We start from the raw sequence: 23,436 nt of genomic DNA on the forward strand, positions 1-23,436 counted from the left end.
ATGAAGGGCTGTTGAATTTTGTCAAAGGCCTTTTCTGCATCTATTGAGATAATCATGTGGTTTTTGTCATTGGTTCTGTTTATATGATGGATCACATTTATTGATTTGCATATGTTGAAACAGCCTTGCATCCCAGGGATGAAGCCGACTTGGTCGTGGTGGATAAGCTTTTTGATATGCTGCTTGATTCGGTTTGCGAGTATTTTATTGAGGATTTTTGCATCGATGTTCATCAGGGATATTGGTCTAAAATTCTCTTTTTTTGTTGTGTCTCTGCCAGGCTTTGATATCAGGATGATGCTGGCCTCATAAAATGAGTTAGGGAGGATTCCCTCTTTTTCTGTTGATTGAAATAGTTTCAGAAGGAATGGTACAAGCTCCTCTTTGTCCCTCTGGTAGAATTCGGCTATGAATCCATCTGGTCCTGGACTGTTTTAGGTTGGTAGGCAATTAATTATTGCCTCAATTTCAGAACCTGTTATTGGTCTATTCAGAGATTCCACTTTTTCCTGGTTTAGTCTTGGACACATTATGCATCCAGGAATGTATCCATTTCTTCTAGATTTTCTGTTTTATTTGCATAGAGGTGTTTATAGTATTCTCTGATGGTAGTTTGTATTTCTGTGGGGTCAGTGGTGATATCCCCTTTATCATTTTTTATTGTGTCTATTTTATTCTTCTCTCTTTTCTTCTTTATTAGTCTTGCTAGCAGTCTATCTATTTTGTTGATCTTTTCAGAAAAACAGCTCCTGGATTCATTGATTTTTTTTTGGTTTTGTTTTGAGACGCAGTCTCGCTCTGTCGCCCAGGCTGGAGTGCAGTGGCCGGATCTCAGCTCACTGCAATCTCCGCCTCGCGGTTTCACGCCATTCTCCTGCCTCAGCCTCCTGAGCAGCTGGGACTACAGGTGCCCGCCACCTCACCCGGCTAGTTTTTTGTATTTTTTAGTACAGACGGGATTTCACCATGTTAGCCAGGATGGTCTCGATCTCCTGACCTTGTGATCCGCCCGTCTCGGCCTCCCAAAGTGCTGGGATTACAGGCTTGAGCCACCGCGCCCGGCCAATTCATTGATTTTTTGAAGGGTTTTTTGTGTCTCTATCTCCTTCAGTTCTGCTCTGATCTTAGTTATTTCTTGCCTTCTGCTAGCTTTTGAATTTGTTTGCTGTTGTTTCTCTAGTTCTTTTAATTGTGATGTTAGGTTGTCAATTTTAGATCTTTCCTGCTTTCTCTTGTGGGCATTTAGTGCTATAAATTTCCCTCTACACGCTGCTTTAAATGTGTCCCAGAGATTCTGTACATTGTGTCTTTGTTCTCATTGGTTTCAAAGAACATCTTTATTTCTGCCTTCATTTTGTTATTTACCCAGTAGTCAGTCAGGAGCAGGTTGTTTAGTTTCCATGTAGTTGTGCAGTTTTGAGTGAGTTTCTTAATCCTGAGTCTTAATTTGATTGCACTATGGTCTGAGAGACAGTTTGTTGTGATTTCTTTTGTTTTACATTTGCTGAGGGCTAAGCATTCATTCTTAAAAAAAATGTTTCAAGGGTAATTTTAAAGTTGCATATTTTTAAACAGTCTTTTGGGGGCACATGAGTTTATCATATTAATAGTTTAGCTATCACCATTATTGCTAACTACTTCTTCTTCCTGATTATATTAATAAATGTTTCAACTTTGTGCAAAGTGTTTAATATCAGAACAGTAAACGAAAAAGGAAAAATAAAGCTTTCAGGACTACTTTCAGGAATGCCATGAATAGTTAGTGTATGATATCATAAATTATTGCTTTTGTCTTCTGTGCAATCCAAGTATAATTTTTAAACTCACCAAGCAATAAAATGTTACAGTTGACCAGGCACAGTGGCTCATGCCTATAACCCCAGCACTCTGGGAAGCCGAGGTGGGAGGATTGCTTGATGCCAGGAGTTCAAGACCAACCTGGGCAACACAGCGAGACCCTATCTCTAAAAGAAAAAAAAGTTACAGTTGCATCTATTCCAGCAAGAAATAGTACTGGCCCCTGGCCGGGCGCGGTGGCTCAAGCCTGTAATCCCAGCACTTTGGGAGGCCAAGACGGGCGGATCACGAGGTCAGGAGATCGAGACCATCCTGGCTAATACGGTGAAACCCTGTCTCTACTTAAAAATACAAAAAACTAGCCGGGCGACGAGGCGGGTGCCTGTAGTCCCAGCTACTCGGGAGGCTGAGGCAGGAGAATGGCATAAACCCGGGAGGCGGAGCTTGCAGTGAGCTGAGATCCAGCCACTGCACTCCAGCCTGGGTGGCAGAGCAAGACTCCGTCTCAAAAAAAAAAAAAAAAAGAAAGAAATAGTACTGGCCCCAAGCAGACAATAAAGGTTACAGTGGTCCAATTAATGAAGTTTTATGAATCTATCAGATGGGGAAAATTTCTCATGCCTTGGCCTTCACATCTGTATGGAAACAGGGAAATTTACTCAAAGGAAATTACTGATTTGCTACTAGATCTAAGCAAATATTCCTTGCCAGGGGGAAATTAAAACATTATACACTTGAAACTGGTTTCAAAAACATTCATGCAAATCCATTGGCAGATAGGCCATGTCTATGTCATTTGAGGACTTTTAGTTGAAGGGTGCAGAACTCCATCCATGGTTTGGATAACTTTTTGAAGGAATGTCAAGTCTCCTTACATTTATAAAAAGCTAGCCAATTGTCTAAAATTGTTATTTTTCACTCAGACATTTCATATTGTGAAGAAAGTAACACTGAATATAGAATGTCAGCCAGCCAGTCAGCATTTATTCACTATTCAATTCAGATTTATTGATTCAAATCACATCTTTATCTGAGGGCAGGAATTTTCTTTTTTAATTTCAAGGGCAGCACTGGAAAGCAGGCAAATATTTGTAGGCAAATTTTCAAGTGTCCCTGATATGGCTGAGTTGGTGAAATCCCTAAAAGAGATTTTGCTGATGAACTAAACCATATTGTTGGCAGGCTCAATATAACTGCTGGTTACAGTCATTGTTTAGTTGTAGTGATTTGGGAGAGGGAATAAAATGTGTGAACATTGTAAAAGATAAGCAATCATATACACCCTTGGGAAAAAAGTTTTCGTAGAAGTTGTTGGCTTTAATGGCTAGCAGAAGTACTTGTGGGGAAAAACAAAGCAAAACAGAAAGTGCCTTTTGTGTATAGAAACCCTACTTGGACTAAATTGGCTGTCACAGTCATTTTAGGGTTTTTCTTCTTGCATCATTTTAGCAACATGGGCCTTGTAGTGGACCATTTTTAAATATAATGTCTGAAAATAATGTTATCAGTGATTATTGATGTATGATTTATGTGATCACTGAAGATAGCAGGTATAGCATCCAGCATTCCCCAACCATATTCAACCTGTGACAAATCACTGAACTTATCAGGGCACACACAGGGCTATATATGACTCTCATGGGCCCTGGGTTCTTTTGCCTCTGTGGTCCTTTCCTCTACTGAAAAAAAGGAAAGTAAAATAATAGATTTTCATGTAGCCTAAAATTCTCATTTTTTTTTTTTTTTTGAAACGGAGTCTTGCTCTGTGGCCCAGGCTGGAGTGCAGTGGCCGGCTCTCAGCTCACTGCAAGCTCCGCCTCCCGGGTTCACGCCATTCTCCTGCCTCAGCCTCCCGAGTAGCTGGGACTACAGGCGCCCGCCACCTCGCCCGGCTAGTTTTTTTGTATTTTTTAGTAGAGACGGGGTTTCACTGTGTTAGCCAGGATGGTCTCGATCTCCTGACCTCGTGATCCGCCCGTCTCGGCCTCCCAAAGTGCTGGGATAACAGGCTTGAGCCACCGCGCCCGGCCCGTCTCATTTTTCCTAATCTATGAAAAAGTTAAAACATTTTGACTCTAAAGTTTCTTTTTTATTTTCAAACAAATTAAATCATTGTGTCGCCCTAAAATTATCCTGGGCCCTAATCACTGTGCCTGTTGTGTCTAATGGACAAGTCAGTCTTGTGCATGCCAAGTTATCCACCCCCTTTCCAGCTCCCCTTTCCCTGACTCTGTTTAGGCTCAGGTTCGACACCTCTCTCCTTATAGCCTGATAGCCCTGAACTTTGGAGCCACTCTTCCTCCTCCACCCATTATGCGTTACTTCCACCCTACTATTTCAGTCTTTTCTCCTAAAAGAAACATGGGGTATCAGGTAAAACAAGCACATCTTCATAATGCAACGCATGGTAGAATTGTTGAGTAATAGTTGGCTGTTGAAACATATTTCTTTGCTTTAGTTAGCCTTTCAGTTTTTTTCATCTAATTTTTCCCTGTGCTATGCTTTAGTTTTTACTATGCTATGTCTTGGTATCAATTTCCATTTATTAATTTTACTTTCTTTCTAATCACGGGTCTTTTAAAAGTAATTTAGATATGTATTTTTAAGTGTACTCTTTATTTCACTAATTATATTTTCTGAAATGTTAATTATTCTTTTAACCCTTTCAAATAATTATTTAGTCCATTATCATTCCCATCTACTCCAGTCAAATCTTATTTAATGCACACACACACACGTGTGTGTGTGTGTGTGTACAGTCATCCCTTAGTAACATAGGGGGTGGGTTCCAGCACCTCCCACAGGCATCAAAATCCAAGGATGCTCAAATTCCTTATGTAAAATGATGTAGTGTTTACATATAACATACACACGTTCTCCTATATACTTTAAGTTATCTCTAGATTACTAATAATGCCTAACACAATGTAAATATAAATAGTTGTTGTATTGCTTAGTGAATAATGACAAGGAAAAAATGTCTGTACCTGTTCAGTACAGATGCAACCATCCATTTTTTCCCTAATATTTTTGATCTGCAAATGATTGAATCCACCGATGAGGAACCCACAGATTCAAAGAGCCAACTAGATAGATAGATAGATAGATAGATAGATAGATAGGATAGATACCATCCTTTTCTAAAGTATCTCCTGTTTCATATGTTATCTCTTTTCCAGATGATTTACTCACTTTTAAAAAGGCATATTATATTTGGCATCTTCCTACAGAACAGAAAGTACCAGTATAGTTAAGTTCTTCTATTCCAAAAATGAGTTTCATTCAAGTTATTTTGTTTTTGACATGCTTAAAAGTTATTTGTATCATTTAAAGAAGGGAAACTTACACAATATATCATCTTTATTATCATTATAGAAATTGTATTTCTAGTATTATTTCTGAGTCACATATTTATAAGATAAAATACACATTGCTCTTTTAAAAATAAATTTGAAAGATGGTCTTGATATTATGCAACCATTACAAATCACTTTGTAAGCTGATAGTACCCTATAAAAAGAGCTATATGCAACTTGAATGCTAAAACTTTTTAGACTAAGAATCGTCGACCTTACGTTGAATTGTGTTCTGGGAGAAATTGTATAGTAGAAATTGTTATAGTAGGGAAACAATGTAGTAACAATGGTACAATAAAGCTTTCAAAAATAGCTTTCACATATTGTTCCATTGTATAAGAAGTTTTCCTTGCGTTTGTCAAAACATCTTGCTATTTCACGAACTGTGAAACGAATATACATTTTTAAAGAACACCCAGAGAATTCATGGATACCAAACTATCCAAAGATCTACTGTTTTCAAATGAAATTTCACAGCACCTATTTCAACAAAGAGTTCAGGAGATAAAAAACTTAATTTGATCGTTTTATATATTTCTATAATGGATTTTCTTTCTTTCCATCCATTTTATAATCCTTCAGTAACCACATAAGAAATGATTCAAATTTATTTTTGGTTCATATTACGTATATAACTAAAACCACATGTACATGTATATTAGGAATCACCTGAGAAACTTGTTAGAAAAGCAGGTTTCAGGTCCCACACTAAGTCTGCTAAATTGCAGTTTCCAGGGGAAGGACCAAGGCTTCAATATTCTAACAAGCTCCAAACGTGATTCTGATGCCTACCTAAGTTTGCAAACCACCGCTTTAAATTTCACAAAACTTGTAAGTTGAATGTTAAGACTACATCTTCTTTCTTACTTCTTAAATAGCACAAGTTAAAAACACAGACACAAAATGAAAGGGTTCTGGACCTGAATATTCTGTCGTTTCTATCTTTGGGAAAAGGTGGTGGTCTCAAATGGAAAATGAACTTGTTTGGTATGGGATGTTTTAAAAATAGATTTAGAAGGTTAATTAAAGATAATGACAGAAGACTGAAACTTTTTCCACAAGATAGTCCAAAGCTATGTGCAATGGTAATAACCTGTGTTATTTGCAGAGAAATTTCAAGAGTGTTTTGAAAATGTATCTATTTTTGGGAAACTCCAGTTTCATCCACTGAATTATGTAAGCTAATTTTTTAAAAAGCTCTTAGGATAAAAACTTACCAACAGCTCCTTAGTGAAGAAGAGTAAGCGTGGGTTGACATACTAAGACATGTAATTACATGCTAGGTATTTAGAAGCTTGTTTTTGTCCTAACCCCATGGTTAAATTTTTTTTGAGGGTCTAAGAGCTAAAATCATCATATGTAGCAGTCAACTCAGAGGATCAGGATCAACCAAAGCTGAAAACAATCAAAATGCTAATCTCCATATACAGAAATTTTTACATCCCTACAATAGACAAACATCTACTTAAGGGAACATTCAAGCACCTAACTCAAGCAAGACTGCAGAATTAAGACTGTTTCTTGGAGTGTGTTGTAAAGGAATCTCACTAATAGTATAATTGAGTTTGTCATGTAGAAAACACCCCAAGGCTCAATAAATCTGATCTATGTCCAGAGTGGCTAACCTGAGCACCAAGGCAGTAATAGTGGCACAAGATTTAGAAAGGCAAAAACAAACAGAAACTAAGGGGAATGTCCAAAAATCTATCAAAGTTGAGATCTAGTAGATGTACAAGTAGGACTGCCAGATAATATACACACACTCGGTTATATTTAAATATCAGATAAATAACAATCTTTAGTGTGTTACTAATACACAGTATGTTATCTTTGTATTATTGTATATTTGGAATACACTAAACATACTGAATTATACTAAAAATTGTTTGGCTATTTATCTAAAATTATAATTTAACTGGACACAATATATTTTTATTTGCTAAATCCATCACCCTTATATACACAGTATTTTGCCCAACCCTTTGCATCTCAAGGAAAGGATGCTTTATAGCCAAGATCATTTTATTAACTTTTAGAAGAACTGCTGATATTTATATCTTGATAAATTGTAAAAATACCTTTTCCATCTTAATCCTCTTTTTGTGCCCTCATCTCCCTCTTCTTTACATATATTATTATATGAAATACACTAATCAGTTGAGATTGGAATGGAAACGAATGAGACTCAAAAGAGGGCTAGGTAAGGCAGCCCAGAACAGGGAAATAGGATGATAAATAGCTTCTTTAAGAGCCCTCACCTGGCACATAGTAGTTGTTTAATAAACAGTTGTTTGAATAAATAACCAGTAAATGAGTAGTGAAAAATAAAATCCTCGTTCTCCCAGTCTTTTAGCCAGAAACTCTCCAAAGGTATGTTTATCTGATTATATAAGGTTTTGTGGGGTTTTGTATCCCATAAAACTCTAGTGCACTATGGAGCTGATGGAAACATCTGAACATAACACATCAGACCATAATTTACAGAACTTCTCATGCTTCAAGTGTGTTCTAGGGTCTTGCTACACAGTGCAGCCCCAAAACTAGCAGCATCAGCATCACCTGAGACCTTAATGCTGGCTCTCACCATCTCTAGTGCATCAGAATTTGCACATTAGCAAGATTCCCAAGAGATGGAGAGCACATTTTAAAATTATGGCTAAGTGAACCTAATTCATGAACCAATTTCTTTTTAATATGGGCAATTCAGCCTTGCAAAACAAAGCTATAAATTAATCCCACCAGCTCATAAATTGTAAATCAATTCTGTGTTCTTCCAGAAGATAGATAGCTTAGAAAATACCACAGTCTCATCATTTGTGACTACACAGTTGCATTAGAAACAGTTTGCACTGTGACTAACCAAGTGTCATTACTTTTCAAGGAATTGTCAGTCTTTGTGGTGAAGTTAGGCAAGTCATTAACAATGATTCTCAACCCGGTATTTTGTTTAACACATGCTTTGAGAAGCTGATAAAAGCTATTACAGTACCCCACAGAAGAAAAGTATACGTCCACATATACATAGAATTTTGCACAGTTTTTGGAGACTCATGGATTCCCCTGAAGCCAATTCAATGACCCCCTAAATTCTCATAGAATAGGGTTTAATTCTCTCTTCTACACAGAGCTGGGTTTTTCTCTGGTAGCGTAGTTTCTACAACTTTCCTTCCAGCTTATAAAATTGATAGATGGATAAAGGATGGGTGAATTGGACAGGACAAATGAACATTGTCACGCACTCAAAGTATATTTGCTTTTTTCATTTAACTGAAGCTTATCCACATGCCCATTATTGAAAAGGCCCTCTTTTGCTAAGTAAAATTGATTTTTATGTGAAGAATTCACGAAACATGAGAATAATCTTTGCAACTATCTTTTCCTTACCTCAGCTGGCCTGGGAGCAGAAGTTTCGGTGAGGAGCACTAGAAACACGGCTCCTCCCCAGATTCCCACTACCTTTAATGCAGTTCCAGATAGCCTGGAACGCCTTATTAGAAATACCACAGAGGCCTTCATCAGAAATACTGCAGAAAACTACAGCCAAAACAGCAGCGAGAGGCAGCATCCCGATGTGCACATGACTGGAATGACAGACACATCATGGGTTTTGCCGACTACTCAGCCCTTCTCCAGCACCACTGAAGAGGTAAAAGGAAGGGGGGTGTGGAGTGTGGTCTGTGCATGTCTCAGGAGGCTCATTGCTTGAAAAGACTTGCTTTGCTAAAAATGCCACTGCTGCAGGAGGGGATTAGGCACTCTCACTCTGTGTCCTGGCTGCTAAATGTACAGGAAAGCATTTTGCATAATGAAAATCTTTGAAATGGACTCAAAATTTCTATATCTTTATGAGGTGCAGATAATTAGGCTGCCATGGCATCACTGTAGCTTGGCCATATTTTCTGAACCAAAGTCAGGGTTCATGGTGTTACACATGTCCTGAAACCAGAAAATAGAAATTAAAATCAGTGCCCTGCAGGCAACCCTGCGTATGTATCATAATCATTTATGCTCTAAAGGAAGGGAGAGAGTCCGAAGCAATGGCAGATTCAAGAGTCACTATAATTGACTCAGGAGCACAGTAAAAGATGAACGGAAGTCACATACCACTTCCACATCAACATCTTTGAACCACCTCCACAAGGGGACATTAGTCAAATGACTGAGAAGCAGAGTGGCAACATCACAGGAGTCTGTTCAAATAATGATTCTGCTTCAGGTGTTCATCTCTTTGGTTTTGTTTTCCTTGCAGAATTTTAGTCCACCATTTAGGCAATATGTGTAATTATAGCACATCAAAAAACTGAGGTTCCACTGACAGACTTCAGCTTTTTCCTAATAAACAACCCAAATCATTTATAAAAGTCATATGACTTCACATCCATTTAGCATTATGGTATCTTTTAATTGTGCAGAATTTCACATTGCACATGGTTCCTGGCTGGTGAGCGCATGTTTCATTATTGATCACAAAACAAATATAGTCAGTACATTGAATAACTCACGGGACTTTATTTTTATCTCTACTTTTCCTTTACTACAAATCTTTCCTGTGACCTAGTTCTTCCTTTGTTTCTGAATAGAAGTTAGAAAAACCCCATTCCTTTTCTGGACACTCTTTATATCACTTGAAAACTCAATACTTACTCTCAGTTCATTAACAAAAATACCAATTCCAGGAAATAACATGAACTCTAAATTTGACTTAAATGTTAGCTTCACCTCTTCCATCACCCCACCCAGTTTGGGCTTAAAGTAGGGAAAGGGAAACATGTCCAAATTCTCTCACTCTCCACCAAGCTTTTCACCCACCTCTCCTAGCCTGATAATTATGGTTTCGGATCTGTCTGGGCTTGGAAAATGGGAAAGGAAGACAGGAAATGGAAGCAAGAGAGCTATGACTTAAGGATACCATCATCAACTGGCACTGTGCTCTCCCTAAATCTCCAATTCTCAAACCCTTTCAACCACTGACATGAGTGAGAGATTCACCACTTACTTTTTTTGAACTAAACGTTTTAAAAAATTTTCTTTACATTTAGTTAAAGTTACAATTACAATTGTAATTTTCTTACATGTATAGATTGCATAGTGGCAATGGCAGGGTTTTGGGGGTATCCATCACCCAAAAAACATACATTGTACCCACTAAATAATTTCTCATTATCCACCCTTTTCCAACCCCCTCATCCTGAGTCTTCATTGTCTACCAATCCACATTCTCTGTCCATATGTACATATTATTTAGCTCTCACTTACAAGTAAGAACATTCAGTGTTTATCTTTTCAAGTCTGACTTAGTTCACTTAAGATAATAGCCTCCAGTTCCATCCATGTTGATGCAAAAGACATTATTTCATTCTTTTTCACGGCTGAATAGCATCACCACTTACTTTTGAAAACATACTTTCAGCCGGGCACGGTGGCTCATGCCTGTAATCCCAGCACTTTGGGAGGCTGAGGCTGGTGGATCACGAGGTCAGGAGATCGAGACTATCCTGGCTAACACAGTGAAACCCCCGTCTCTACTAAAAATATAAAAAAATTAGCCAGGCATGGTGGCGGGCGCCTGTAGTCCCAGCTACTCGGGAGGCTGAGGCAGGAGAATGGCGTGAACCCGGGAGGCGGAGCTTGCAGTGAGCCGAGATTGCGCCACTGCACTCCAGCCTAGGCGACAGAGCGAGATTCCATCTCAAAAATAGTGTGTTTGTTGGGGGAGCACCTCCTCATTGTGGCTGAATGTGCCTAGCAAAAACTTCCATTCTAACAGCAGTTTACAAGACATTTTATTTATATCATAGCTTAAATATATATAACAGTACAGAAAAAAAATTAAGTGTGTCAAATAAGAAAAATATTGAATAAAAACTATTATAAACATTTATCTGCCTGAACACTAAAGGGTTGTCCTTTAGCAAAAAGAACGTTGTCCCATTTTTGCCTAGCATTAACCATTGTGAAACACAGAGAGAAGTCCAAGGGGTAGCCAGGCTCTGCTGTAGTCAAGAGTCTGAAACAACCAGTTCTAGAGCTCTATAGACACAATACCCACTGGACCAACCCAGCCCTGTGTTACAGAGCTCACATGATCCAGCACCAGACCTGGCCTTGCAGCTTTGGATCATGTAGCCTTTTTCTAGAGTGAGATTCACTGCAGTGTTTATATGAGCTCCCAGGCAGGGCATCAGAATGACTATGCGTCCAACTATGTTATGTTCCAGTTTTTTTCTTGAAGCTTAAGCAAAGTTTTAACTGTGTCCTGGAAAGCTAATGTGTAAAAGCTATGCTCTTTCAAAAGACAGTTTCTACAATTGCAGCTCCCATGACTCTAAAGCTTTAGACTGGGCATTCCTGCTAGGTTGTTATTTGATTTAGCAAGAGCTTTAACTTTATAACAGTCTATTATAAACAGCTGTGGTTAGATGCTGTGAGAAGTTAAAATGAGTCACTTGGGATATAAACTGTCTGTCCCTTGAAAGTAAATTCAAAAGGACTCTGTCTCAACAGAGGATGCCTAGAGAAGTGTAAGAAAGGCTTAAAATCATTTGACTTAATTGCTTGGAATTGTGTAAAAATAAAATATCTATGTGTCCATTGTTTTCCGTATCAGACAACATCTGGTTTGTGATGACTGATGGGTTAGGGTTAGGGTCCACTTGCATGAGTAGCAGTCAGTGCTGGGTGTAGGCTGGGGAGTCTAAGTTCTCCTCCCCCAGTAGGCTACACCAGCTTATCCCCCAGTAGGCTACACCAGCTCCTTTTCATGATGGTTTAGGGCAGCCTCACTAGAAGGCAAAAGTGGAAGCGACAAGTCTTTTGAGGCCCAGGCTCTGGAACCATGCAGCATCACTTCTGCCATATTCTTTTGATCAAAGCAACTCTCAAATCAGGCTAGATTCAGGGAGTGTAGAAATAAATTCCATTCTTTTTTTTTTTTTTTTTTTTTTTTTGAGACGGAGTTTCACTCTGTCGCCCAGGCTGGAGTGCAGTGGCGCGATCTCGGCTCACTGCAAGCTCCACCTCCCGGGTTCACGCCATTCTCCTGCCTCAGCCTCACCAGTAGCTGGGACTACAGGTGCCCGCCACCACGCCCGGCTAATTTTTTTGTATTTTTAGTAGAGATGGGGTTTCACCATGTTCACCAGGATGGTCTCGATCTCCTGACCTCGTGATCCTCCTGCCTCGGCCTCCCAAATGCTGGGATTACAGGCGTGAGCCACCGCGCCCGGCCTAATAAATTCCATTTCTTTCTTTTTTTTTTTTTTTTTTTTGAGACAGAGTCTTGCTCTGTCGCCCAGGCTGGAGTGCAGTGGCCAGATCTCAGCTCACTGCAAGCTCCGCCTCCCGGGTTTAAGTCATTCTCCTGACTCAGCCTCCCAAGTAGCTGGGACTACAGGTGCCCACCACCTTGCCTGGCTAGTTTTTTGTATTTTTTAGTAGAGACGAGGTTTCACCATGTTAGCCAGGATGGTCTCGATCTCCTGACCTCGTGATCTGCCCGTCTCGGCCTCCCAAAGTGCTGGGATTACAGGCTTGAGCCACCGCGCCCGGCTAAATTCCATTTCTTGATGGGAAGAGCTGCAAAGTCACATTGCAAAGGAGTGTGCACATTGAGTGGGAGAAATCTGTGACCATTAAACAATCTACCATAGTATCATCATTATCATTATCATCATCATCATTATCACCACCACCACCACCACTATCTCTGTTTTGTAGATAGCTGGCTGAAACTTAAAGAGGAACTTGCCCAAGATTAAATGACTAGGGAATAACAGACCAAGAAGGGTACACACACACACACACACACACATACACACACACACACAACACTCCCCTGAATATCTAGTCACCTATTGTCTTATATAGCGTGCCTGATAATAAAGGTAAATGCTGAGGAGGACACAATTTGAAATCCAGCAATCACTCCTTACTAATGCTACTGCAAGACTGTCCTATATTGACTTTCGGGGATCAGAGTGTTCCCTGCCCTTCTCCTTTTCTCTCTCTCTTCTCACATCCTTACCTGCTAGTGTAAGGGGTCTGACTTTGGAAGTTTGTATATTTGGGCCAGTACTTGACCTCAAAACTCTGTGGTGCTCTCTCTCTTCTACCTCCCAACCCTGAGCAGTAAATGAATTAACACATATCATAGGCCTAGAGTAGTGCCTGAATGATAGTAAAATAGTGTTTAATTAATGTTAGCTGCCATTGTTGTTGTTGTCACCTTTATAAATAGTATTATGTGAATTGCATGTCTTCACAAGACCAAAATCAGCAGAACAGGAAACTTGTCTATGGTATGAGTCAGGAAATACCTTGATCAATTGTTCTCCAAGTATGGACCTTAGTCCCAGAACTTAGAAATGCAACCACTTGGGCCTTTCTCTAGAACTAATGAATCAGAAGCTGGGGCTCTGTGTCAGAGAAACCGGGCTTAAATCCCAGTGATGATATCTACTAGTTACTCAAGTCCCACTCATTTCTTCTTTAACATAAGGATAGTTATGGGTACTCACTCTCCCTCATAAGACAGGATTAAATTCTGATTAAGTAAAGTGTTTTCGAACACTGGCTAGGCCTGACATGGTGGTTTATGCCTATAATTCCAGCACTTTGGGAGGCCGAGGCAAGCAGATCACTCGAGCCCAGGAGTTCGAGACCAGCCTGGGCAATAGGGCAAAACTCTGTCTCTACAAGAAAAAAAAAAAAAAACTACCCAGACATAGTAGTTCATGCCTGTGATCCCAGCTACTGGGAGGGATAAGGCGGAAGGATCACTTGAGCCCAGGAGGCCAGGGCTGCAGTGAACTGTGATCATGCCACTGCACTCCAGCCTGGATGACAGAATGAGACCCTGTTTCAAAACAAACAAACAAACAAAAAACGAAGAAGAACACTGGCTACACATGATAAATATTCAATAGTTTTAGCTATTAATACTAGCTTCTCCTTGTTTCTGTTTCATCATTCCTACCTTGCCTTCTTCACAGGGTGGTAAAAAGCAGATGAGTCAACATATTATGTGAAAATACTTTGACAGGGATAAAATGCTGTACATGCATTAGAAATGTTACTGGCTGGTTCTGATACTACTAAATATCTCTAAATCTTTCCCTGCCCACCCACCCTCGCTCCGGCCTGGGAGAAGGACTGCATTTCCTCAGTTCATGAATAGCCATTGTGGTACTGGTCTGGGCTTTCACAGTTTTGTGTTTCCTTCTATTTGGCCTTCAAAGAGATCACAGCCCAGTGTGAGTCTCCAAATGAATGAGGAGGCAAATGCAGAAAACACCCCACTTCCCTCCACCCCCTGCAAGTCTGGGGTAACCTCCTATATTGGGTCACTTAAATTATGCAGGGGAGACACCCCACCGCTCCAGAACTAAAGATGGGAAAAAATTCCCCTTCACTGAGGCAAATGCCTGGAGGCAGGAGGGCAAAGAAGTAGGAGGGGGTGGGGAAGCAAACCATCCTCTGATCACTCATCATGACTCCTGGATTGACTAGTGTGAATGGATACAATATAAACAGACTCTGAGACTGATGCTACAAAAAAGGCCACTTGGGGAGTAACATATTGTGGGGAGGATATGTTTCTAAAGACCTTCAATTATAATTAAAATCATTCAAGCCTAATTCTAACATGGACTACAGTTTTCTTAATTTGCCAGTTAAAGTGGATTACCATGTGCCAATAGCATAAAGATGGTCTACAATTCACTGGACCCCACCAGCCTGAAAATCTCAAGGATTTTTATTCTGTTTCATTTTCTTTTAGTGACGGGTGATTTGCATTGATTTCCATTTTGTGCACAAAAAGACCACGTTGCTATTTTGTGAACATATACAGTTAACCCTTGAACAACATGGTTTTGAACTGTGCGGGTCCTCTTGTACGGGGCTTTCTTTCAACCAAATGCAAATGGAAAATACATTATTGGTGGAATTTGGTATACAGAGGTATACTCAGGTATACAGAGGATAGACTTTTGTATATGCAGGTTTTGCAAGGCCAACTACTTAACTTGAGTATGTGGAGATTTGGTTATACTTAAGGGTCCTGCAGTCACTCCACCCCCATACTGGGGGATGACTGTGTAATCACATGCACATAAAATACAACCATGAACAGAACACATGCATTGAAATGGGCCCTTTAACCTGACGGTATTTCTCTGGCACATTGGTCTCCCTGGGCAGATGAGTTCTACATTAGATGAGAGTTGATGCAGTGGGGACAGAGAATGGCAATGGGAAAGCAAAAGGAGATCAAAAGAGAAGCCAGGACATGCTGATTGAGAGTGGAAGCTTGTGGTGCTTACCGTTGGTTATACATACATCAGAATCACCTGGGAAGCTTTTGAACGATACACATTCTAAGATTCCACCTCAGACCTGTACCAGGATTTACTGAGGTAAGACCTCAGCACCTGTAGTGTGAAAATCTGCCAGAGTGGTTCTAATGTGCAATCAGGTTTGCAATCCATTGGAGAATAACTGAGTAATCAGCCTGTTAAGAAAAACACTAAAACAGAAAAAGGGAGGAAGTGTTGTTGGGGATATACAACCTAAATCTCATCACAAGGACATCAGACATATTCAGATGGAGGAAGATGCTATGGAAATAACCAACCTGTATCATTCGAAAAGGCCAATGTCAGAATGGTCATTTTAAAAGACTGAGGAATTGTTCCACATTAAAGAAGATTAAGAGGCCAGGTGCAATGGTTCACACCTGTAATCCTAGCACTTTGGGAGGGTGAAGCAGGAGGATCACATGAGCCCAGGAGTTTGAGACTAGTCTGGGCAACATGGGGAGATCCCATCTCTATAAAATAAATAATTTTAAAAATTTAAAAAGAAGTGTAAGACACAACTAAATGTAATGCAGGATCCTGGGGACTGGATCTAGAGAGAAAACAAGCAAAAAAAGGATATTATTGAGATCATTGACAAAATTGAAATATAGACTGTGGATTTAAGTATTACATCCATTTTGAATTTCCTGAATTTGATAACTTTATTGAGATTGCACACTTAATTCAGGATATACGCAACCTATTCCCTCCACCATAATTTCTGTGGGTGACCGTTGTTTCCTTTTCTTTAAAGCCAATGTTATCATAAGCCATGCTTGGTCTACTATCCTAGGGTTTGATAATAAATGTTTGCTTGTTCCTAAATCCATAGCGTACAGCAGCTACACCCATACAGACTGCCCCATTGCAAGCATTACTGCCTCAACTGGGTTCATCTGGGAGTAGCCTCCTTCCAAGGGTGGGGTGGCAGGAACTGTGGTGTGAAAGAAGATGCAGCAGAAGTGCCTGAGTGAAAGAGTGGCTCACTTGCACTCACATCTGGTTGTAAGTTATTTGACTGTTTGTAGTTACAAAGCTAGAACAAAAGCTATGTAAAGCCCATTTCCTTCATATTAAAACAAAATAAAAAGTAGGGGAGGGGAAGAGGCTGATAAATGGGTGTGGGGAAAAAAAAAAATACCAGGAAACCTTAGAGATGTGTTCTAGAGAGACAGTGGAGCCTGCTGTTAGAGACGTAACCGGCACTCCCACCCCTCCCTTGCAGTATTTTTAAAAATCTTGGCTGATCCAACAGACTGAGCAGCTGTTAAATGTCTTTGGGTGTTGATCTACTGAAGTTTCTTGGGTGTGATTTTAGGTACGAGATTGGAGGCAATGATAATTTATTGTCATTTGGATGTTCTCAGAAAGAGGAGTTCTCAGCCATGAACTTTGTCATTCTAATTTTACTGAGTGCTCAGCATTCATTATTTATTTTAATGTTATTCATAGAATATTATTACTACTAATAATCATAGAACTTAATATTTATTGAGCCCTTTAGACAGGAACTGGACTATACATGTGACATGTACCTTCTCATTTAATCCTTGCAACTGCCCTCTCCTAATGCTTCTAGTATTTCCATTTTCCTGGAGACCTATGATCTAGGAAATTTAGCTAGAAAGAGTCCTTGAAAAATAAGTATCTCAGACTGTCTCTCTAAGCACAAAATAGGATGGTCATGGTTTTTGGTTTTAAACTACTTGTCAAAATAACATTTCTCTACATTTTAATGCATCTCTTTTTAAATGCATGACACCTGCTGCAGGTTAAAATTGTATTCCCTTTTACCAGAATTTACTATTGAGCCCATTCGAAGTAAAACTCAGAAAAGGATTTGCCATCTTGTAGTTGTTTTTAATTGACACATTTCCCTGATTGCTATGCTTTCTTCTAAAATATATCTAGGGGAAAGCCTGTAGTGAGATTTGCATAACACAACCTCCTAGGAGGAAAGGTATCAAACTGGCCTTTTGTCTAACGTGTATTAAGTTTGCTACATGTTGATCATTTTTGCTCAAGTATTCACTGTTAATTTTTTTTTTTTTTTTTTTTTTGAGATGGAATCTCACTCTGTCGCCCAGGCTGGAGTGCAGTGGCGCGATCTCACTTAGTTTTTAATGAGGAGTTATATATATCAAAATATGCATATTATATATTATAAAGGTTCACCAATTCACTTAAATAATACATTCTAAAATTGTCCTTCTAAGTCATCTGTGTAGTTTTTTTATAAGCAAAGAACTCAGTAAAATTTACGAAAAAAAAATTTAAAACCAAGATCTCATTAACTCTCCCGAATGTAAAATGATATCGAGTACAGGGTTTAGGGTATAATCTGAGACCTTTGTTCAGAATTTGAATAGCTCCTTCTCATGAACTAGTACTGGAGGGCCTATTAAAATGCAGAGGGCTCCATTATTGAGCTCTATCCCCAGCATTTCTGATTCCTAGGTCTGTGGTGAGGCCGGTAAGTTTACATTTCTAGCAAGTTCTCAGATGATGATAATTTGAGAGCTACACTTGGAGAACTGCTGTTCTAATGGGTGCTCCTCCCTCCTCCTTCTTCTTGTCCTCCCTTCATCTGCCCTCTCATTCTTCACTTTCCCCACCTTTTTCTCTTCGTCTTCAGAATCAATCTTTTCTTCTTTTTCATTCCTTTGTTCTTCCCTCTTTTTTCTCTTCTCTTTCTGTTCTTCCCTTCCAGGGTAGTATTTAAGATTCTAAACATCCATTCTAAACATGGTCCAGCAGGACCATGTTTAGAAGGACTTGTTTAGGATATTTATTCGTGTATCAATATTTACTAAGCTGACATGAAGATTCAACAAATGTTGGTTGAGACTCTATGCCAATCCCTGTGCAAGAAAAGCAGGACAGACAAAGATTCTGCTCTAACAGAATCCTCCATGTGACCAGGAAAGGCAGACAGCACACAAATACATAAAAAATTAGATTATTACCAAGAGTCATTGTTCTGAATTAAACAAATGGCCCCTGAGATGAAGAATAATAAAGAGATAATTTTTCCTTGTGAGATCAGAAAGGGACTGGCCCCTTAGAGGTGTGTTTAAGCTGAAACCCAAAGGACAAAAGATTGCCAAGCAGAGAGCCTGGGGAGGAGTGGCTGAAGAAGAGAAAGTGACAGGCACAAGGGCTCTAGAGCAAGTCAGTGCCATAGGCAGGAGAGGGGGAGCAGAGCCTCCAAAACCTATACCAGAGCCTGGCACACAATAGGTGGCTAGTCAGTGTTCATTGAATGAAAGTAAATGAATTATCAGACCCAAGCAAGTGGAGAATAGGAGGCAAGCAGGAGGGAGGAAAGAAATGGGTAGAGGCAAGGTAATGAGGGGCCAGGGTAAGGACCATGATCGTTTAGGTCATGGGTGAGGGAAGTGTGGATTAGCTTAACCTTAAAGTCTACTCTGCCTTCCCCTCATCCATCCAACACCACTGCCCCCTCATCCCCACGTCCAGTTCAAACCCCTGTCCAAAGTAATGGTTCTCAAACAGTGGCTCACAGACCCCCTGATGATCCATTATATTATTCAACATCTGTGTTCATAATGTGACAAGATTCGTGCTTTTAGCCATGAATTCATAATCAATATATATTTTTTGAGACAGGGTTTTCACTGTTACCCAGGCTGGAGTGCAGTGGCACAATCTGGGCTCACTGCAACCTCTGCCTCCTGGGGTTAAGCAATCCTGCTGCAGCCTCCTGAGTAGCTGGGATTACGGGCACACACCACCGCACCCAGCGCTAATTTTTGTATTTTTTGTAGAAACAGGGTTTCTCTGTCTTATCCAGCCTGGTCTCAAACTCCCGGACTCAGGTGATCTACCTGCCTCAGCCTCCCAAAGTGCTATGATTACAGGTGTGAGCCACCGTACCTGGCCAATTAATGATGTTTTTAAATGGCTATGACATTTTTTTTTTTTTAAGACAGCTGTTTGTTCACTCATGTCTAATCAAAAGCAGCCCCACCCTTCCCATGTAGTCTGGGAAAGGTTTCCTGGTGGCAAGGAGAAAAGCTTGTCCCCTGAAATGCTACAGAGTGGCTGATTCCAAATTTCTGGAATGCAACTTCTAATTCAAATACTGTCCTGATGTAGTACAAGTAGGCTCAAGAGAAGTTGAGAAATTCCAAACCAAGATGAGAACAAAAACCAAAACGAACCAATTTATTTGTACTTTGTCCAGTAGTTTCAAATAAACTCCTCATAGAAAAGATGATATCTAGAAGCTTTTCTCAGTCTTATACTTCCTTGAATCTATTACAGTTTTCTCGAATTTCTCATGTTAAATTATGTCCTTTTAAAAGGAAAAATGTAATCGGTAAAAGCCTGAGTTTAAACTCTTCCTCTTGTTTCATAGTATGTTCATTTTTAAGGGTTATTTAGGACTCACTAATCAGTTGGGAGCTCTGCTGTCAGCCTTAAGGTTCTCCAAAAAAAGAACTAATAGGTATACACTTTTGAAAAAGAGATGCCTATGACTATCGGTCCTTTCCTTCATGTATTGCTATGATTCGTCATAAACATTGAAGGTAATAAAATAGATAAAAGACATATGATTCTAAATGTGCATGTCCCTCTTTGATAGGTCAAAAAGAAATTCATTGTATTTAATCATTTCTATTTTTCCTAATTCCTATTCCTAAGGACATTATTAGCAGATCACTGTTTTTTCTGTTTCTTAATTTTTTATATACTTTTAAAATTAATTTTGTTTCAGTGGAGATGCATATTTTGGTACAGATCACTATTAATAGCATAGAATTTGGAAGCATCTAAACTGTGTTATGGTGATAATATTTTCTTATTGCCCTCTTTGATTTGTATTCCTCAGATTTTGCCTTTTTGGTACATTTGCTTTCCTGATAAGGAAAGATTTTTTTCTTTTTTTTTTTTTGAGACGGAGTCTTGCTCTGTCACCAGGGCTGGAGTGCAGTGGCCGGATCTCAGCTCACCGCAAGCTCCGCCTCCCGGGTTTACGCCATTCTCCTGCCTCCCGAGTAGCTGGGACTACAGGCGCCCGCCACCTCGCCCGGCTAGTTTTTTGTATTTTTTTAGTAGAGACGGGGTTTCACCGTGTTAGCCAAGATGGTCTCGATCTCCTGACCTCGTGATCCGCCCGTCTCGGCCTCCCAAAGTGCTGGGATTACAGGCTTGAGCCACTGCGCCCGGCTACATTGTTAAAAGGTATATTGAAAATGAAATGTAGCTTTAAAAGTAACTGATAGGGTAATAACAGTATGTTAGTGACATGTAGCATGGTTTTTGAAAAGTGTTTGGGAAAGCTTGGAGGAGATAGGATATATTGAAGAATTCCACAAATGACAGAAGGGTATTTAACATATTTAAGTGGGAAGATCCCAAATCTGAGGGCTAACCTGTGAGAATATTTAAAACCCCAATGGAAAGGACAGATAGAAAGATGAGTATATTACTAGGCAAAGTGACACTTGTATAGCACATTAAAGTTTGCAAAGGTACTGTAATGTAGGTGTGATATTATTTATTCATAATAGCTGTGTGGTGTATTTAGAGTAGGTATTACTCCAGTGTTACAGGTGAGGAAACCACATTGTTATCTGAATACAGCAAGAGAAGAAAAACATAATGTTGCAAAGGAATAAAACGGGGAAAAGACTCCTGTAAAGGTTGAGGGCAGCCAGAGTCTGTAAGAAGGCTTTCAGTATCTGTGGAGAGCAGGAGGGGACCCCTGCCACTGATGAGGCTGACAGGTATGCCAGGCTCTGCAGAGCCACTGAACTTGGGCACAAAATACAGAGTATAAAGTTCTTTACTCTGCAGGTGACCTAGGCAGAGAAATAGGAAGTTTTTTTTTTGTTCCCAGAAATATACAGATGTTCTAGGCTTGACCTTCTTTGAGTGTTTATTAACTTGAAAGGATTTGAGATCTTTGGTCTGGCTGTAGATTAAAAGTCCATAGAATCTCGAGGGGAAGAAACTTCATTTTTTCATTAACAAGTATTTTTAAAAGCATGTTTTCTAAAAGAATTGAAACAGGCCGGGCACGGTGGCTCATGCCTGTAATTCCAGCACTTTGGGAGGCCGAGGCAGGTTGATCACTTGAGGTCAGGAGTTCGAGGCCAGCCTAGTCAACATGGTGAAACCCTGTCGCTATTAAAAATACAAAAAAAAAAAAAAAAAAAAAAAAGCTGGGTGTGGTGGCACACACCTGTAAACCCAGCTACACGGGAGGCTGAGGTTCAAGAATTGCTTGAACCCAGGAGGCAGAGGTTGCAGTGAGCTGAAATCGCACCACTGCACTCCAACCTGGGTGACAGTGTAAGACTCTGACTCAAAAGTAAATAAATAAATAGAATTGAAACAATTTTCACTTTTTTCTTTTTTTCTTGTTTTAACTTTCCTCAAAGTAGACACAATAGATACAGTAGACAATCACATAGCTTTATCTATAGCCTATTTGAAAAAGAAAGGAATATGCCATCCTTCCCACTGATTTAAAAACTAGAATGTGGAATCTCATTTCTTCTGGCAGTTGTTAGGGATGGTGCTCCAAAAAAGCAATCAAAAATGATAAAACTTGTTGCAATATTTTGCTGTTATCACTTATGTACAATTAAATATTTCATTCTTTAGTTATTGGGAACTTTTCTGAAATCAGTTTTCAGATACACGTTTGGGTACTGAAGCAGTTGCTAAAGGGCATACAGTTAGTGCTGAACATTGAATAAATGCCTTTTTTTTTTTTAAACTTGTGGAGAGCTGACTATTGACAGTAGATTTCACAAATGAGAGTTTACATGGCTTTCTTCTTTTGGTTGGACAATTAGGGATGAAACGGCTTTAACTACTAGATGATAAAACTGTTCACTGTGGGTTGAACATTTGGTAATGATTATATTTGTCGTTAGCACTATTTCCATAAGCGTTAGGGAGGATACAAACCTATACAAGAGAAAAGGGAAAGTGATTGGGAGAAAAGAATGGTCAAGCTGACAATCCTTTTGGGGTCTTTTTCTCTTGCTAGTGTCAGGGACAAATGAATGCTTTGAAGTGAAAAGGGCAAAAGCACTCTAATAAAAGGCTTCAGGAAAGAGTGCAGGCGACCTGGGGAAATATGCTGCGGTCAAGTTTAATCCTGGGAAAAGCGGTCCCGGAGAAAGCAGATGAGGAAGATAGGAAGGAAGATAGGGAGGGGGAGACGCTGGGTGTGGAGGGAGGAAGGGGGCGGGGGTGGGGGCCTGGAAAGTGAGAGGGAGCAAGCACTAATTGTGGCTAAGGCGACTGGGTCGAGGACCACAGAGTGGGGAAAAGGGAGAGTCCAGGAGTAGGAGGAGGCAGAGCCCGGCAGAGCCGGACCGGACCCCTAGGCGGGAAGGTAGCGGCGCGGGGCAGCGGGGGCAGCTTGGCCCACATCGGGCCCCTTGGCAGCCTCAGGCGTTGGCTCCTCGGGGCTCCCTCCCTCGCGGGCGCATTGTTCCTTTGCCGGGAGACGAGGAAATTGCCTTTTGATTGCGGAAGTCAGCGGACGGGGCTGGGGCGAGGCAGCGCGGGTCAGAATGGCAGCGTGGGAAGGGCGGCTCGCTGCCTGTCCCCGCCACCTCTCGCGTCCGCAGCCCGCCCGGGGCGGCAGGAGGAGCAGCAGCAGCGGTGGCCGCAGTGTCCCCTGCACGTCGCCAGGCCCAAGGGAAGCGCTCTGCGCCCGCGGGGCGCGCTGAGCGCGCGCAACAGGTGACCCCCAGCCCCAGCCCTCGGGCCGCCCCAAGTCCAACCCCCTCGGTCTGGTCTGGATCTTAACTACTGAGCGCAATGCTGAGCCATGGAGCCGGGTTGGCCTTGTGGATCGCACTGAGCCTGCTGCAGGTGAGTGGCCCGAGAAGGGGTCAGAGCTGATGCGCCCCCTCCCCGCCGAAAATCAAATTCCC

General features: G+C 40.6%; 1 protein-coding gene across 3 annotated transcripts in view; it reads left to right on the forward strand.

Annotated features, from left to right (window-relative positions):
• Nucleotides 1-23,436, forward strand: part of PTPRB (protein tyrosine phosphatase receptor type B) — a 128,081-nt gene that overhangs the window by 7,887 nt on the left and 96,758 nt on the right. For 2 of the 3 annotated variants that reach the window (XM_033221269.1, XM_033221270.1), the window contains one exon: nt 8,543-8,799. In XM_033221269.1, coding sequence (XP_033077160.1) covers nt 8,543-8,799 — 257 coding nt within the window. Of the gene's footprint in view, nt 1-8,542; nt 8,800-22,748; nt 23,375-23,436 lie in introns of those variants that run through there. The other variant, XM_033221271.1, reaches the window with a different exon arrangement.

The sequence above is a fragment of the Trachypithecus francoisi genome, unplaced genomic scaffold (genome assembly GCF_009764315.1).
Source record: "Trachypithecus francoisi isolate TF-2019V2 unplaced genomic scaffold, Tfra_2.0 Lachesis_group11, whole genome shotgun sequence".
Classification (NCBI taxonomy): domain Eukaryota; kingdom Metazoa; phylum Chordata; class Mammalia; order Primates; family Cercopithecidae; genus Trachypithecus; species Trachypithecus francoisi.